Source organism: Paramormyrops kingsleyae, chromosome 9 (genome assembly GCF_048594095.1).
Source record: "Paramormyrops kingsleyae isolate MSU_618 chromosome 9, PKINGS_0.4, whole genome shotgun sequence".
In the NCBI taxonomy this organism is placed as follows: Eukaryota; Metazoa; Chordata; class Actinopteri; order Osteoglossiformes; family Mormyridae; genus Paramormyrops; species Paramormyrops kingsleyae.
Window position 1 is genome coordinate 29,650,493 of NC_132805.1, and position 17,397 is coordinate 29,667,889.

Genomic DNA, 17,397 nt, shown 5'->3' on the forward strand with positions numbered 1-17,397 from the left:
TGCTGAATAACAGGTGTATAACTTGTTATAATAAATGTAACATCACGTTTTACGGTTGCTATTTAGGGTTTTGGTACCTAGGTGTACCACATTAACCTTAATTAATCCAGTAAAACTAATCTCAGTGTCTAATCTACACTACCTGCCTAAATATTACACTCATAACTACACTTGTTTGTTCACCTAGAAATTAGTAAAATTCATCTGATGACAGTTGGTATTTTGTACTTTTAATCAAGGACCGTAATGAGTACTGTTAAACTGAAGTATTAGGCAGTATATATTACAGTATTAATAATAAAAAATTAAGATATATAAACACTGTTTCTGCTAAGTTGTGGCAAGGCTGCCCACCTGAGACCAGGGGCCGGCGCTCCACCCTGGTGGGCAGACCTGGACATTACAGCTCTGTCTGCGCACCGGATTTTGCAGCAGTGGACACTGGGTGTCGGCGACTGTCTCCACGTGGCTCTGGCTCGTCCTCTGCAGGCAGCTCACCTGTCGCAGCCGCTCCCCGCCCCCACAGCTGCGGCTGCACGTGCCCCAGTCTCCCACACTCCAGCTGTACAAAATCAGGGGAAATGAGGAGTTGGGGATGTTTTTAAAACAATAGGCAGGTCACAGTGACACTGACAGTGCAACTTTATCTTTATACTCATTGCGACGTAATTAAAATGTAACATTCAACTGTAAGTTGGGGGGCGGGGGGGGGTTCTACTAGGGAGTTTTAATTTGCCACTGTCACTGGGGGCTTTCGGCAGGGACAATGTAAAGCACTTGGATTCAATGCAATGTTGTGAAAATGTGCTATACAAATAAAACTGAATTGCATTGAAGCGGAGTGGAGTGAACTGAACTGAACTGAAGTGAATTTAACTGAATTGAATTGAATGGTGTAGCTCCGTGGGTTAGGATGCTGTTCCTGTGATCAGAAGATTGCTGCTTTAAATCCCAGAATCAGCAGAGTGATTTCACTGAGCAGGCCCCTTGGCCCCCAGCTGCTCCAGGCACCGGCTGACTCTACAATGTATGTCACTTTGGATAAGAGTGTGTGCAAAGTAAATGAATTGTAACATTCACTTACTGAACAGAAAGGAATTATACAATAGTGACATGTCTGTAATGTTGGGCTCGGTGACGCTGCAGACTGTCACTTGTTTACACCTTGATGACATGTGGGTTTATGTCATAGGCTGTGTGAGAGTCAGTTTGCATGAATGACATAACAGCTTAAATATAACCGTAAAACTCATCGGGGGTACTTGATGTGAAACTTTACTCTCCGAGTAAACATTAAATTAAAATATTAGGCTATGTATATTATTACCAACAATTGAATATTAAGCTATATATACAAACTACTATTCATGTGGCCTCAAACCCATTCGGCATCTTCAGTGTGAAAATCTTACTTAGTAAACGTTAAATAAAAAATAAACAGTACATATATATTAATACTGACAAACATTAACCATATAAAAGGTACTATTTATGTAAAAAATACTTAACATGAATACTAAAACCCATCACATGTTCTTAGTAACTCTATAACAGTGTTTCTCAATTGGATCCTCGGGGACCCACCATATGAACTCCCGGCCAGACAGTCCTCACTTGCTTCTGAGGACCAGATTGTAAAACACTGCTCTACAGAGATGAATCCCACTCAGTAGTGACCTTGAAAATGGGCATCGGCCTGACGTGCCACGCGCTTGCTAACTGCTGCATACTGCGCTGCTGACCAGATGTCAATAGTGTCGCGCCACTGTCTGCAGACCCGGCCAAGGGGGTCGCAGTGCGAGCGTGTTGTTGACAGCAGCTGGCTTACAGTGAGCTCTGCGAAAAAGGGCGAGGATAACACAGCGGTACGACGCGAGCTTTTTATTACTTATTTTTCAGTATATGTGTCTGTGGGGGTAGCAGCGACGGCGAGTCTTAAAAAGTGCATATCCTCATGCGACCCCTCGGTCTGCGCGGCCGTGTCCACGCTGCTCCAGCTGCTGGGCTTTCAGACGGCCCTTTTAGCCATTCTAGGCTTGCTGTTATTTGTTTTTGCCGAGCACATGACTTGCCCGAAATGCTGAAACGCGTCTGTCAGGTAATATATCGGGTGCACTTTTACAGCTCATCCTGGGTCTATATTTGAGGTCTGGAGGTCTTCCACCACGGCTCAGCTTGCTCCGCTGTGCTTCTGTTTATAGCTCATGATGTATAGCAGACTCAGACGTCCAGCCGGCGCAGACATAACTAATATTAAAGTGTTACTGGCTCACACACATGCATTCGCTCTCATTATAAAACGTAAGCGTTTTTTTCCCCCCCTCATAAGAGACCCCATAATCCTTATAAACAATGTGTAATATTAGGATTAGATCTTATAAATCTGTAATAAGAAAAAATGCACGCAGTGCATCCTCATGTCCACACAATGCATCCGGATGTGAATTTTATTTATGTGTGTCGACATATACATTACCACCGGAGAATCCTGGTGGAGAGATTTGCGAGATACACTACCAGTCAAAAGTTCTTGCATACACTGAGATTTTATAAATTTGCATGTTACTCAACTAACATTTAATAAAAATACACTCAGTATTCTTTTTATCGGGGGTGAATTCTCTCCAACCTGAAGTTCTTCATGGTTCAATTCAATTCAATTCAATTAAATTCAATTCAATTCAATTTGTATATCGCATTTTCACATTACATTGTCTCATAGTGCTTTACACTTTCCCTACCCAAAATTCCCCAGGGGCTAGCAGAGGAAATCAAATGAACAAGGTGCCAAAATCCTAATTTTCACTGTTCAAATGTAAAGACTTTAGGCGAGTACTGGGACATTCACAAATCCTAGGCAAAGCTCTGATTGTTCTAGAAAAGTGCTTCCAGCCTTCTTGGGGAAAGTGGTTGAGGCTCTTAAAAGGGTACCGACTGTGGTACTATTGGAAAACTTCAATAATAATTGATACTTTATTGATCCCTGTGGGGAAATTGTCTTTATGCCTCCCCCAACTTGCTCTTTACAGAATAAGCTGGCTGTGAAGAGCAACCACCTGTTGGGGCATGCAGGGAAGCTGGGGGTTAAGAGCCTTGCTCAAGGACCTGCAGACATGTGGAGACTGGGATTGAACTGGTGATCTTCTGATTACATGCACACAGACTTAGCCCACTGAGCCACATGCTGCCCCCAATGCTTATGAAGGCAACAGTGTGGATACCTGGATTGGCATGATTAGGAGGATCCCCTCAGAGATCTAAACCCAAGTGGTCAATTACTATTGAACTTTTGTGCAAGCTAAGGATTGTCCCTAACAAACCCATATCAAATGAGCATGTTCATAAGTATACATGGTACTGGAGCACCCCAGGCCAAAGAGTCAATTATTGACTCAATAGTCATGTCAACTATCTTGACTATTGAGCATTTGGTTGACAGACATCAGCCAATCACCACTTGGTGATGAGAAGGATTCAGTGCATACAGAGGCGTGATGAACTAGGAAGACCTAGACAAGTGGTCCAGGTTCCCAGGGAACATCAGGCTGTGTGAAGAATTGGACCCACATATCTGAAAAAGTTTCTACCTTGTGGTAAGTGAGGTTGAGCACATTGAGTTAGAATGGACTATGTTCAAGGCCTGAATTGTTGGAGCAACTGTAAAGGCAGCATCAATAGAAGACAGCAGATGCCTTTTATGATTTTAACCCTAAGACCTGCTTGTGGACAATTTAGGAAGGAGACCTTCAGGGCAATGCTTACACAAGGGTCTCCAGAGACAACTGAAAGACATCAACAGACCAGAAAGACTGCAGCAAAAGGCAGTAAAAGATGCAAAGCTGGGAGCTTTGGGAGGAGTTTGGAGGGGCTATACAGAAAGATGATTGTGCTGACCTCCATCAAAGATGCATCTAGTTTCCACTTTTGTTCATGATTTCCCTGAATATGATATCAAAGCACAGCCACGGATGGAAGAGGCTTGGGATCTTGCTCATGGATGATAGTAAGAGGGAACATGACAGGTGGACCAGTTAAGCGACTGCAGATTTGTGGGTGTTGTGCTGATAAACTGAAAGTTTTAACATGTTACTGATCAGTCTCCATCCTTATCCTCACCTATGGTTTTGAGCTGTGGGTTAAAAACCAGAAGAACAAGATTGCAAATACAGCTGTCTCAGATGAGGTTTCTCCTTCGGGTTGCCGGACTCACTCCTCCTGACAGGTCAAGGGGTTCAGAAATCAGGAGGGACCTTGAAATAGTCGCTGCTTCCTTGGATCAAGTAGGGTCAGCCAAGGTGGTTTGGACATCTTATAAGGGCACCACCTGGATAGCTCCCAAGGGAGGCCTCAGGTCAGACCCGGGGTATGCTTGAGAGATTATATCTGCCAGCTAACTTGGGAACTTCTAGGGATCCCCCAAAATGAGGTAGAGTCTGTTGCCTTGGAAAAAGATGTCTGGTATGGACTAATCAGCATGCTGCCTAGTGGAAGTGGTGGGAAAATGACGATATTGACATATACCTTATTACATTTTAGCACATGCTTTTATGCTAAGTGACGTACAAATAAGAAAGCAGGGCCAGACAGCCCCTAGAGCAACTGAGGCCTTGCTCAAGTCAGTCTGCAAACGACGGAATTTGAACTAGCAACCTTCTGATCATGGCCATAGAGTCCAAACCTCCATATTATGGAGAGGGACATTGGAGCTCATTTGACAGCACTGTTGCCTGATGCCTCCACAGTTGAGGGTTCAAAACGTACTTCTTGCACCATGCAGAAACATGCACTTAGGTGTCTCTAAATTGCATATGTCTACCATGTGATGGACTGGCATCCCATCCATAGTGTGTCCTTTGCTGTCGGTGACAGTCCCCAGGCCCCTACTGTCACCTTAAACAACTGGTTGGATAGATACAAAGTAAACAAACCGCAGAGCCACTGAGTCCACACACTGGGGCATAATGAGGATGTGAAGTTTTATCCACTAACTAAATATGGAAATATGCAGTCATTAACGCAGGTTTAATTAATGAATTCAAATTCAGTCACTTCTAACCCACCATGAAATTATGATATATTTAGATTATCGATGGTCATACAACAACATTCTGTGCTAACAGCTATCGACAAAGCAAAAGTGCATCTTATGGCATTCCACAGCCTGTCATCTGCTTAGCTGATCCAATCATCCATATCATGAGTTTATTTGTCAATTTAAAAACTTTTAGTTTAAAACTGCACAGATACTATACTATTAATACTTCACAGACAAAAACACACAGACATTATAGGATGGAAACAGAATTCACAAGCTGTTGGTGCCTGTTCTAACGAAACGCACAACGATGGAAATCGTACAGGATTCAAATGCATCAACATATTTCACATTTCTGTAACGTGAGAAGTGCTACCTTCCAGCGTTCTATTTCTCGCGTTCTATTTCTTGAAGAAAACCAGCACTGATGTGCCCCTTTTCTGAGGTGACGTGAAGCAACAACTACAGCCCACATAAATTTATTTACGTCTATCAGATGAGACTGCCTGGCCCTCGTCCACGCCAGTCTAAACTTATTGAAGAGCTTGAAAGAGGATTCGTCTGACGTCTGCCTGGGGTAAACGGTGAAAAACAAGACTGACTGCATTACACTTGGGACTCGTCCAAATGCCTGTCCTGTAGCAATTGTGCATTTCCCTGTGCCACACCTTGGCATCACCCCCCTACAGGGAAGTGGAACCAACGCTTTCATTCGGAGCCAGACAACCAGGCTTGTGAGGCAGGAACTTGTTTATACATTTGCCACTATATACATACATGTGTACATGCATACATATACATACAGAAGTCATAACACATGTGCTATTGGGGTCAATTTGAGCCCAGGGTAGGTGTGAGAGATAAACATTATTTGATTATATATGTGTATTATATGTGTATATATGCATATGTGTATATGCTGTCCTGTTATTTTACATCTTATTCATATGGTATATTCTACCCACATGTTATTGATTGTCAAATTTTATTTGTCATGCATCTTTGTTGTTGTTTACTGATGCAGCTATTAGGTGTGAGCCAAAGAGTTTTTTTCCTTGCATGTACAATCACAATGACTTCTTACGTCTGAAAACTGCCCCCATGTTTTAATAAGGTTATCAGGCTAATCGTGTTTTAATGCAGACAGAAATGTGTGTACTAGCAAAGGAAAAGCTGACTGCTCCACGTGCCGATTACCAGATTATTGATGTTACATTGATTTTAATTCTCTCTCTTTTTTCACTTTTGGCTCAAAAATAGCTCTGGTTGCCCCCCCGGGAGATGGCTGCCTATTCAGGGGCCCCCAGATTATTTATGTTTGAGATCCTTGGTCTACTGAGTAGTGGACATGTGTGTACAAGAAGCAATGGACCCAAAGTAGCAGTTCTGCTCATTACTAGGTCACAGGCGTGTTTAATTGTAAACAGTTTTCTTCTTTTGCGTGGGCTTTGTCTTCTGTCAAAGCTGGGAAAGTACTCTGCACCTCGAATTCCTATTTTAATAGCAAAGCCAGTGCAGAAAGTTTGATATGCAAAAGGAGATAATTTAGGAAGAGTTCCGAAACATCAAGCTGAGGACAGAAGGTGAAAGGGGGGTTGGGAGAGAAGCTGTGTTTGGAGTCCTGAGGCCTAGATGTGGGGTAACCTGACACCTCAGAGCTGCACTCTTTTCCAGAATCTTCTGTCCTAAAAGGCAGGCAGCTGGTGACAGACAGCTGGTGATCTGCCATGGCTTTACCTCACTGCAGAAATCTGAACTCGGCGGGGAGAGCCAGCAGCACGGCCCGACACCCCACCCCTACGCCCAACCTGGCCGCAGCAGCCGGAATGCTCACTGATTCGTGTCTCCGTTGTTGATGCGTGTAAATAAAGAGATCTACCACCCTAAAGCCATAAAGCTATGTACGAGCTGAACCAATAAAAACAGGCTTAAAATAATTTAACCAAAAGCGTGCTGGCTTGTGTACTGAGAGCTAATAGTAAGGCAATGTTGGGGAAATACATATGAAAGCAATAAAATTAAACAAAAAGAGCTGTAAGATGCTATACATTAAAGAAAAAAGTAAAGGCTGTCTTATAATCCACATGCTATTTTATTTGGGAACAGTTTATTGATTTCATATTTGTGTATCTTGTTTCTTTTCTAAATATTTATTTTTATTTATTTTAGCAGACACTTCTAGCCAAAGACATTTTTTGAAAGCAGAGTCAGACAGTCCCTGGAGCAATTGAGGGTTAAGGGTCTCGCTTAAGGGCCCAACAGTGACATCACGCTGCTGCCCTGGGATTGGAACAAGTGCATCCTAACCTGCTGAGCCATGCACTGTGGTAAAATAGTACAGACAGACACACACACACACACACACACACACACACACACAGAGTCGTGTAATCATATCTTTATGGGGACCGCTCATTCAGTTTTATGGGAAAAATGCTAATTGCTAACCATGACAACCTTAACCCCAACCAAGCCCTAACCATAACCATAACCTTTAACACAGGGAAAACATTGGCAATTGGTTTTTCCTAATCATTGTCAACATGCTTGCAAAAGGATGAGTGATAGCTATGCTATACAGGTAGCTTGGAGCACCTTGATTTTATGAAGAGAAGTTGACTTCCGATGCTGACCTCAAGGGTGCACACAATGTACCTCGGACAAGGAACACATGGAATCACGGATGTAAATCTTGATTCAGAGTCCTGTATAATATCAGGATGACTCTGCTTTGCATTGCTTTCAGCACAGCTGTGATGCCAGGATCTGGCCGGTTCTACGCCACCAGCGGAGAAATTATATAAATGCAAATAGAGTTGAGTCAGTAGTGGTGGAGGAGGGAGAGACTTTGCATGCAGAATCATTTGCAGGTGGTAAAGAAATGCGCACGGTGGTGTGGGAAAGCACTGGGGAACGACCAGTGAATACCAGTGAACCAGTGTGAATCACTACTCTGCTTAGTACCCTGAGCCATTGTACACTTAACATGGTTGGCTAAACTTTTGAGATATAGCACAGAAAAAAAATTTGGCCAATTTCAAGGTGTAAGAAAAGAAGCATTGTGTATGTTTTGCTGTCACCACAAGTCTTGTGCTTTTTTGCTTCATATATGAGTCAATAAGTCTTAGAAATACCTGGCAACCCAATGAAAACATAGCAAGCTTCATGGGGTAGACATTACTGCTGCAGATTTCCCAAATTCCCTTTCCTAAATTAATGAGGTGCTTTCACACTGCAGGAACTTATTTCAGGAACCAGAACCTTTTTCCAGAACCAGGAATTTGTGTCGCGTTCACACCGCAGGAACTCGGCCCGATTGTAGAGCCTCTAAAACAGTTCCAGAACCCTTTTTTAGTACCTACTCCAGACTAGGTACTTTTCATTCAAACACAAACTACTGCGGAGATGCTCACCACAATAGTGATTGATGACCAAAAGGACTGCCGCCAAAACTTGGAAGTTACACAGAAGTATAGGGAAAAGACATATAACTAGCGGAGCAAAAATTCAGCAGATGGAATTAATTTTGCACCTCAGTTACATTTAATCAATACATTTTTTGTTTGCTTACCCATTTATCTGTATTGGAATATTCAATCGATAATCAATATACTTTTGTCTAATATCGCCGGTGCAGTGGTGAAACTTACCAACGCTTAATAGCAGGATATCGGTACATTGTTTTTTATTCAGTGAAACTGAAAGCTCGACCTGCTGGCCAAATTTAATAATGAAATATAAAAAAGTCAGGGGTCATATAATTTAAATATAAATAAAATGAACAAATAACAAAACAACTTGTTCATCCTCCATCGCTTTAGGGTGACAGTGTAATTTCTGAAGTTTAACCTATGAGCTTTTTGCATCTCCAATGCTTATTTAATATAAAGGTGTCAGTTCCTGTTGTGTGGTCTGAAAGCAACACATGAAAGTGGCCAGGAATTTCTAACTTGTATTGTAACCAAGGAGCAGGTCTAGAACTTTGGTGTGAAAGCTCCTATGGAGAGATAGAGAGCTCAGAGAGGGTGCACACTACCTGGGTGGACAGGCCTGTGTGTTGCAGGGAAGCAGGCCAGTGGCAGGCCGGGATTGGGGGTTGCAGTAAGAGGTGTTCACCTGCACCTTCATGTCCTTGAAGCACGCTGACTTAGTGCTCATCTGGCCTGAAACAATTGCACACAGAGGAAATCAACAGCAAAGCATGGTAGCCCATAACCACAGCCCAACTGAACTACAAAGGCATTTATGGGACTCCCAGTAAATCTTTCAGTATTGGACCAGTTTCCGAAACATTTCTGAGCCTCAAGGAAAACTGCCAGAAAACTATTAAAGGTTCATCTGGTGCAGCCTAATGTCGTTTCTCTCGAAACTTCCTAATGACGCTGTGTTACATGAGAAGTTCTCAAACTCTGAAGCGCTTTAGCACAAGAGCAGAGAATTTACTAAATTAGGGCAAAGGCTGACTAAAGGTCTGCGACCTGTAAGATAGAATGCCCTTCCAAACCTCTGTTCACCCTCAACCTAGGTCATTACAGGGCTCTAATTGTATACTGCTGGTCTCGTTAAAAGAGTCAACAGTGGCCCAAGTCATCAGTAATGACAGGAGTAGTGTAGAAATCTGTACTTAAGCTAAGCCTGGACATTTCTAACAAAACAGTTGTATTCCACCATTTATAAGGGTATTACTGTTGATGTATGAAGGAGGACTGAGTGGAAACACATCCCTTGCACGATAAATTTCAGGAGTCGCCCTGCAGATGACAGTTTCTGTTCATTTCACCAGTGGCAATTCATCTTGCATGACCAATTGGTAGGAAAGAAGCAGATAGATTAGTATTGTACTTCTGTACATCAACCTTGTAAGTTTATTAAACGTACTTTTGTTTTCGTGAAGTGATTGCCCTCATTCAGATACAGTTGAGGCCAAAAGTTGATTTACAGCATGGCTAAAAGGCTTTCACAAAACACAATATTTCACATAAAGTCGTGTTTTAGCTATTATTTAAAAATGACTTCTTACGGAAATAAAGAATATACCCTGATTACCTGATATACCTGAAATGTATGGTAGCTTGATGTGCGAAGTTGTGAAGCATTAAGTGTTTAGCCTAGGTGTATGTAAACTATGGCCTCATTTGTATGTTATGTCGCCGTTCTGCTGGTCATATAAACTGCTGATTCGATTTGATTTACCTCCTGCACATGAAGCAGAGCAGTGAGACCGAACGACGGCCCAGGTGTAGTTGTGTCTCACGTGATTCTTCTTATCGACGTCAACCTTCCTAAGACTATACTCCCACTGTACTCCGGGGTTATGGCCCTGCAGGAGAATCTGAGAAAGCAGACAGCGGTCTCATCTCCTTCAGTCAGCATATTATCAACAAGTCGTCCTCGATGTTCCGGGGTGCCGCGTTCTAACGAAAAACACGTTTCACGATGGTGCTCATTAACAGAAAATTGATACCGGTAAATTAGTGAGAAAGAAATAACATAGCACAAGCAATAAACAATAAAGATCTGGGGTTTCAAATAAAATTTTACAGTCAGACAAGGAATAAAACAAGCACAACATCTAAGTGTGGATTGCAACCACATATCATTTTAAGAGCCTGGCAGGATTCATGATATTGTGCTTTTAATTAGTGGGGCATCCTGGACGATGAGCAGTTGAGTCGCATTCAGAGCAGCATTGCTGGCTTGGATAATGAGAGTCCGCGACTCCTTCTTCACTTGTTAAAAGTCATGCCAGACGTTATAAATCATTTCTGGAATAAAAGCGAAAAGCCGTGGCTGTGTTAGCAGTGCTTTTCATTTCGTAAATTAAACCTGAAATCTGACATATTTGTATGTTCGTTCTGGGCCGTCTCATGTATGGACGCATACCGTCCGTCCAAACGGCACGTGGTGTACCCATGCCTGGGGAAATTAAAGAATGAAAGGCATTTGGAAAGTGTGTTTCTGAAAGCCTGAATGTCGGAGGAAAACCAATTCAGATGCACACATTGCAGGCACACAGCTGAGGCCATATTAAAATACCTTAAATAAAAGACACTAATCAAAGCAGCATTCAGTTATTTAACTGCATCAAATTTAGACATATTAGCATAATTAATTGAAATATGTAATGCAAAATTAGGATTGGTTAAAATTGTGGAACTATCAACAACAACCAATTAAAACCACTGATAATGAATCTGATTGATAACTGCTAATCCTAAAACACATTGCTTATAATTACTTCTTGTACATACTGCTGATAAATATTATTTTGCACGGTATGACAGTGAGGATTGCAGATAAGTATTAATTTAATCTTAAAGCTGCTTCGGCCTGGTAGTACATTTACATCTTGAAATGGTAGTATGAATGCTCATTGACTGCTTGAACTAATTCTTGCTTTGTTGTGCTGATTCTGGATTACTTTAAACTGGATTACTTTAAACTGGATTACTTTAAAAACTTACCACTGCTGTTTACTGGTAAATATTGTTTCATTATTGGATTTTTCTCCATGGCTGCACTGTTAAGCCTTATAACATGGTAAACTCTCCCATTTATGTTAACCCACAAATCAGCTGGTTTGCATGAACCAACCTCAACAACCAAGGTCTCGTTGGTGGGACCTGTAGCAGTGAGCGTCTCTGGTTGATTGTACTGCCTCTTGTAGTCAAAAAACGTTCCAGCAAAAGCGTGCTTTCCTGGCCAGTCGATGGTCCACTGTCCATTGAGGTGATACTTTTGATCTGAGGTCCTCACAGCCAAGTAAGAGCTTGATGTATTCAGCTCCAGGATATGGACACTGCGCGCTCCCGCTGGTATGGTGACAATGCTGTAATACTCTGCTTGAGTAAAGAAACATAAACAATTAAAATGAATTATAATGATGCACTGAAAACAAAGGAAATGCCCTTTCTACTCCAATGTCACAACTACAACCATCCATCCATCCAGGGGCGTCAGAAGCATATTTTATGTTAAATGTGGGGGGGTCCAAATGAATAGTTATGAAATGTGAGGGGGACACGTCCCCCTTAGATTTAATGGTGGCGACGCCCATGCATCCATCCATCCATCCATTATAACTGCTTCATTTCACTAGCTTTGATCTCAGAAAACACAGGGTTTGAGCCAGGGGACATCCTGGATGGTATGTGTATTGACTTGTAAAAATGCATTTAAATGCATTTAACTGATGCATTTAAGAGAACTGGCTTCATCCAATCAGAAAGAGGTAATGACTTGGCTCTGAGGGTCCAGGAATTCCACCTTTAGTCCTTGACTGGGACTGGTGAATGCATGTGGTGAGCATTAAGTCGAGAGATATGTCACATGACCAACACTTATGTAATTCACTGGTTCTGCGCTGGTTATCATGTTTGACAGTGGTCCTCCCATAGTGCAGATGATGCCATATTTATGAATTATCAGAGAAGTCTTCACCAATATGGCATGTTATCAGCCAATCTGGATCGAGTGGATGTGGTATCTCATACATCTGTCATCTCTTAAGGGAACCTGAGCTCTGCGAGTAACTTAATACTACTATTCAGTTTTGCTTAAATTAAAACCAAAGGTCTGAGTTCCATAATCAGCTTCCCCACAAACGTGAGAAGATGCTGAAATGCTACAGGCCGTCAAATGGCAGAACTAGCAGAAGAACATATGAATACCAACGATATGAAATACTCAATCACTGAAAGATTCCACATATCATCAGCTGAAGTACATCATCTGATAAATGAGAATGAGAGGGGTGTGTGTACGGTTTGTGTAGTGCTGCTTCAGGTATCGGCCCTCGTAGGTCTTGCATGAAGAGTTGTTTCCCTCGCAGACACCACATGCATCCAGCGTTGCATTAGAACCCAGAATATGGTCGCAGCCTACCCTCTGCAAAGGAAAATGCAATCGCTAAGACAGAGCACTAGCTAGCTTAATACATTATCAGCTAACCAACAGGAGACTGAGCTTTGCATGTTTGTTTTGAGAAATTCAATTTATATGCTTTTGTTATTGCAATTCACCCCATTTTAGTTCAATAATAAAATGACCCCTTATCTGGTCCCATGTGTGGACGATTACCTCACACAGGCCATCAATACAAACGTTCGAGCTGTCCTGAGAACACAGGGTCCCATCCTTCACTTTACTGGACAGGGCAAAGAAGAAATCAAAGCCCTCGGCGTAGCAGTACAGCTTGCAAACTTCCTGGTCTGGGTCAAAAGACAAAGGAATAGAGAGCTGCTTTATGACAATATAATGAATGCCTTTTGTAGAATAGAGATACTTCATTCTTCCCCATGAGAAAATTCTCTTTTTGCCTGTCTCATCTTGCTTATATATATACAGACGCTCCTCTGCTTACGAACTTCCAACTTACGAACTTTCAGATATACAAACGAAGAGGACTGTAAGTCCAAATTGTGGTCAATGGGCTCCCATTTCCTGTCCGCAACATCAATTTTTTTTTCTGCACCAATTCCGTCTAGTACGACTTCTGGCCGCTACTCCCGCCGCGCAGCAGCATAGCGTGCGTACTCCCAGCATCCTAATTCTTAGTACTTGCGTATACCCTTAAAATGATGTTGAATAATGACTTACGAACATTTCAAGTTATGAATGGCCGTTCGGAATGTATCTCATTCATAAGTAGAGGAGCGTCTGTGTATATATATATATATATATATATATGGTTATGAGCAAGATTGGGGGTCACAGCGCAGGGTTGGCCAGCATCCAGCGTCCCTGGAGCAGCTGGGGGTTAAAGGGCCTTGCTCAAGGGCCAAATGATGGCATCAGTCTGCTTGGCCTGGGATTCCACCTGCCAATCATGAGTCCTAAACTGCTGAGAAACCCCCCCGCCCCAATGACACGAGAGTACATGAACAGTAACGACATTATGACAGTATAATGGATATAAAATCCTCTAAGTACTATTAAATAACGATTTGGGCATGAGTTGAGAAAAGGCGATACCTTTTGATCTAAGGCACTGACACTAATAAAAAGTAAGTTTTGTGTTTATAGTGCCTGCAGGATAATTATGCCGTTCATTTCAATACTTTCCAGGTTATGGTGTAGCAGTACCTTCGACTCTAGTGTAAGGCTTCCACTTGTAGAACCAGCCACGAAATTGTCTGCTGTTAAACTGGGCACACTGCTGAGCCCGGAAGTCGCCCCCACTTTTGGGGCAGTCCTCGGTGTTGCAAAGTTTGTACGAGCGCGCCAAGCCTTCACAGAACTTTCCTCCAAAGCCTGGTCTGAATGGATGTGAAAAATTAACGTCAATAAATGTAACATGCATGACACATTGGAAAGAGTTGACCAAAGGAAAACTCAGTAAACTGTAAAAATGATGGCATTTAAGAATAGGATTCATTCATTTCAAACTCTAGCAAATGTAATAGCTTTTGAAACCTAGTGATTTTTGTGACTAAAGAGACACCTTAAAATGTTCTCTATGCAGTCAATAAAATTAATAAAAATTGTCATTTCTTTTAGTGCTATTGGTTGTTGACAGACCGCTGTCGGGCGAGCAGGGAACGAGGAATCAGGATCAGGGAAACAGAGAGCCGGGAATACGGGGTTTATTAAGTCGAACAAGCAAACGAGGCAAAACACGGCAAACAACGTCAATGAAACATACTTGGACGTGGAATTAAATACCGAGACTCAATTACACAGGATTGAAAACAGCTGGTAAATGCAGGGATTCCACATGAAGTTAATGAGGGGGCATGGAACACAGGAGGATCGGACGATTGGGCGTGACATTTGTACTGGGTAGTATTTAGATTTTAGACTGGAAGTATATATAGTATAAATGTTAAAGAGAGTATATCCAGTAGTGGAAAAAATACTGTTTCATACTTAAGAAAAAGTACAGATACCACACGAAAATGCTACTCAAGTACAAGTGAAAGTCATCCGGTAAAGTACTACACAAGATTTGAATGTATAGTATTTAAGTAAAAAGTACTATACATTCAGATCTATTGATCTAACAAAAAACAACATATACTTTTAAATTTACTCAAGACAGGTTTGAATACAGCATTGTATGTTACAGTGCATCCCAATAGTGAAAACCGAGTCGCAAGAAGAAAATGGCTAATCATCCAATGCAATCATCACCATTATTTCAGTTGTAGCTGAGTAGGTGCTGCCAGAAACATGCACCCCTATCATATACGCTACATGCAATATTTTTTTCACTCTGGCTTCCCCCAGAATTTCAGCCAATTACATCTTCATGTCTGTATCTAGTTTAGCATAAAACATGGCAGGAACTTGACTCAGGAATGTGGACTCAGGATATGACAGTGTATAACGACAAAGCGAGTATGACATAGCAGATAGGGACAAAGTGAGTATGATATAGCGGATAGCAACAAAGAGAGTATGACACAGTGGATAGCGACAAAGTGAGTATGACATAGCAGATAGGGACAAAGTGAGTATGATATAGCGGATAGCAACAAAGAGAGTATGACACAGTGGATAGCGACAAAGTGAGTATGACATAGAAGACAGCGACAAAGTGAGTATGACATAGCGGATAACGACAATGTGAGTACGACACAGAAGATAGCGACAAAGTGAGTGTGACATAGAAGACAGCGACAAAGTGAGTGTGACATAGCAGATAGCGACAAAGTGAGTGTGACATAGAAGATAACGACAAAGTGAGTGTGACATAGAAGATAGCGACAAAGTGAATATGACATAGCAGATAGCGACAAAGTGAGTATGACAGAAGATAACGACAAAGTTAGTGTGACATAGCAGATAGCGACAAAGTGACTATGACATAGCAGATAGCGACAAAGTGAGTATGACAGAAGATAGCGACAAAGTGAGTGTGACATAGAAGATAACGACAAAGGGCGGCGACAATGATGGAAACAGAGAGGGTTTACTAAAATTATTTTTTTTAATATTTGGGGAAAAAATATTACGTCATTTTTTTTCCAATATATTTTTTTGTGAACAACTTTTTATTCAAAAATAGTTAACACTGAGTTGGGCAGGTAGCAACACAGATTTACAACACAAAGTAAAACCATCAATACCAGCCCATCAACATTATCGTTATTGCAAACGGACAACAGATTGTCACACATATTCTCTCATGACACAAATGACAATCGACCATGCCTGAGTAGTTTTACCCTGTGCTCCCTGTATTATTGTGCATGATCCCTCGTGCTGCAGAAGACAGTCATCAGTGAAAAGAAACAATCTGGGCGAGGCTGCTAAACCCAGGGCACTAGACATTTAACTAGACATAAACAGATGTGATCTAACCAAAGGTATTGAAGTTGCTTGTAACACATCAGCTACGGCCATCGTACTGTGTCCCATCTTGGCAGTTTGTAATGTCTGGTACTCTCTGTTTGGACATATAATGTCACATATACTAACGTCCTGCCTGTCATGTCCATCTGACCCTCCTGCCTCCTCCCTGACGTGACCCTGATGAGCCACATCTGTTGCTTGCTTGTTGCCCCTTGTTAGTCTTTGTATAGAAGTCCCTGATTGTCTTGTCATCCCCGGTCTGGTCATTAGCGTCTGCCTTCTTGTTGCCTGTGCCCTTTCCTGTACCAGTCATCATTTTTGATCCCTCACGGTCCTGTTTGCTTCCCAGTCCCTGTTTAGTTTGGGTTTAATAAAGCCCCATTCACGCTCTCAGTCCCTGCCCTCGAGTCCTTCATCTCTCAATCCACAACACCGTAAACCAATCAATTCATGGATTCAAGCAATTAATATTTATTTCCTTAATATTTGTATACACTATGCTTACTCGTCTGCACTATGTGTATTGTCTTTGCACTTTGTCTTCTTCTGCACTATATGTTTCTCTGCACCTTACCTACCTTGCTGCTGTATGCACCAGAGTTTCCCCTTGGGATCAGGAAAGTGGCCCCTGTCTTATCTTATCTCATCTTGTCACAGTTCTATTGCTTGACCTGAAAGGACAGGACCCGTGTACCTCGGATTGGTGCACTGTCTCTCCCTGTAGGTCACTCCAGCCTCACAGGTCCGTGAGCAGGCAGACCAAGCTGACCATTCTGACCAGTGCCCGTCCACTGGGCTGGGACCTTCATCGCCTTGCTTCACACACTGACCTCGGCGACACCACTGTGGGGGGACAAGTCCTCTTAATACTGGAATCGTCAAATGACTATTTTACAATCTAAAAAAATCTATCTAAAAATACTTGTAGTATAATGTTAGACAAATATACTTGATCCATGTGCATACGATTCAGATAAAAATAAATGAACATAAATCTTGACTAATGCCTTCCTTTTTGGTCCCCTCTGTTAGACAATGACCGCTCATTGTAGCATGCATATAAAAAC

The 17,397-nt window shown here is 42.0% G+C and overlaps 1 protein-coding gene across 1 annotated transcript in view; it reads right to left on the minus strand.

Annotated features, from left to right (window-relative positions):
• adamts16 (ADAM metallopeptidase with thrombospondin type 1 motif, 16) overlaps window positions 1-17,397 on the minus strand; it is a 44,803-nt gene that overhangs the window by 5,871 nt on the left and 21,535 nt on the right. Inside the window, exons 12-19 of the mRNA XM_023813931.2 lie at window positions 17,025-17,173; window positions 14,120-14,292; window positions 13,115-13,245; window positions 12,799-12,922; window positions 11,630-11,874; window positions 10,229-10,367; window positions 9,072-9,198; window positions 355-562 (exon numbers count right to left, since the gene is read on the minus strand). Of these exons, the coding sequence (XP_023669699.2) occupies window positions 355-562; window positions 9,072-9,198; window positions 10,229-10,367; window positions 11,630-11,874; window positions 12,799-12,922; window positions 13,115-13,245; window positions 14,120-14,292; window positions 17,025-17,173 (1,296 nt within the window). The remainder of the gene's footprint in view (window positions 1-354; window positions 563-9,071; window positions 9,199-10,228; window positions 10,368-11,629; window positions 11,875-12,798; window positions 12,923-13,114; window positions 13,246-14,119; window positions 14,293-17,024; window positions 17,174-17,397) is intronic.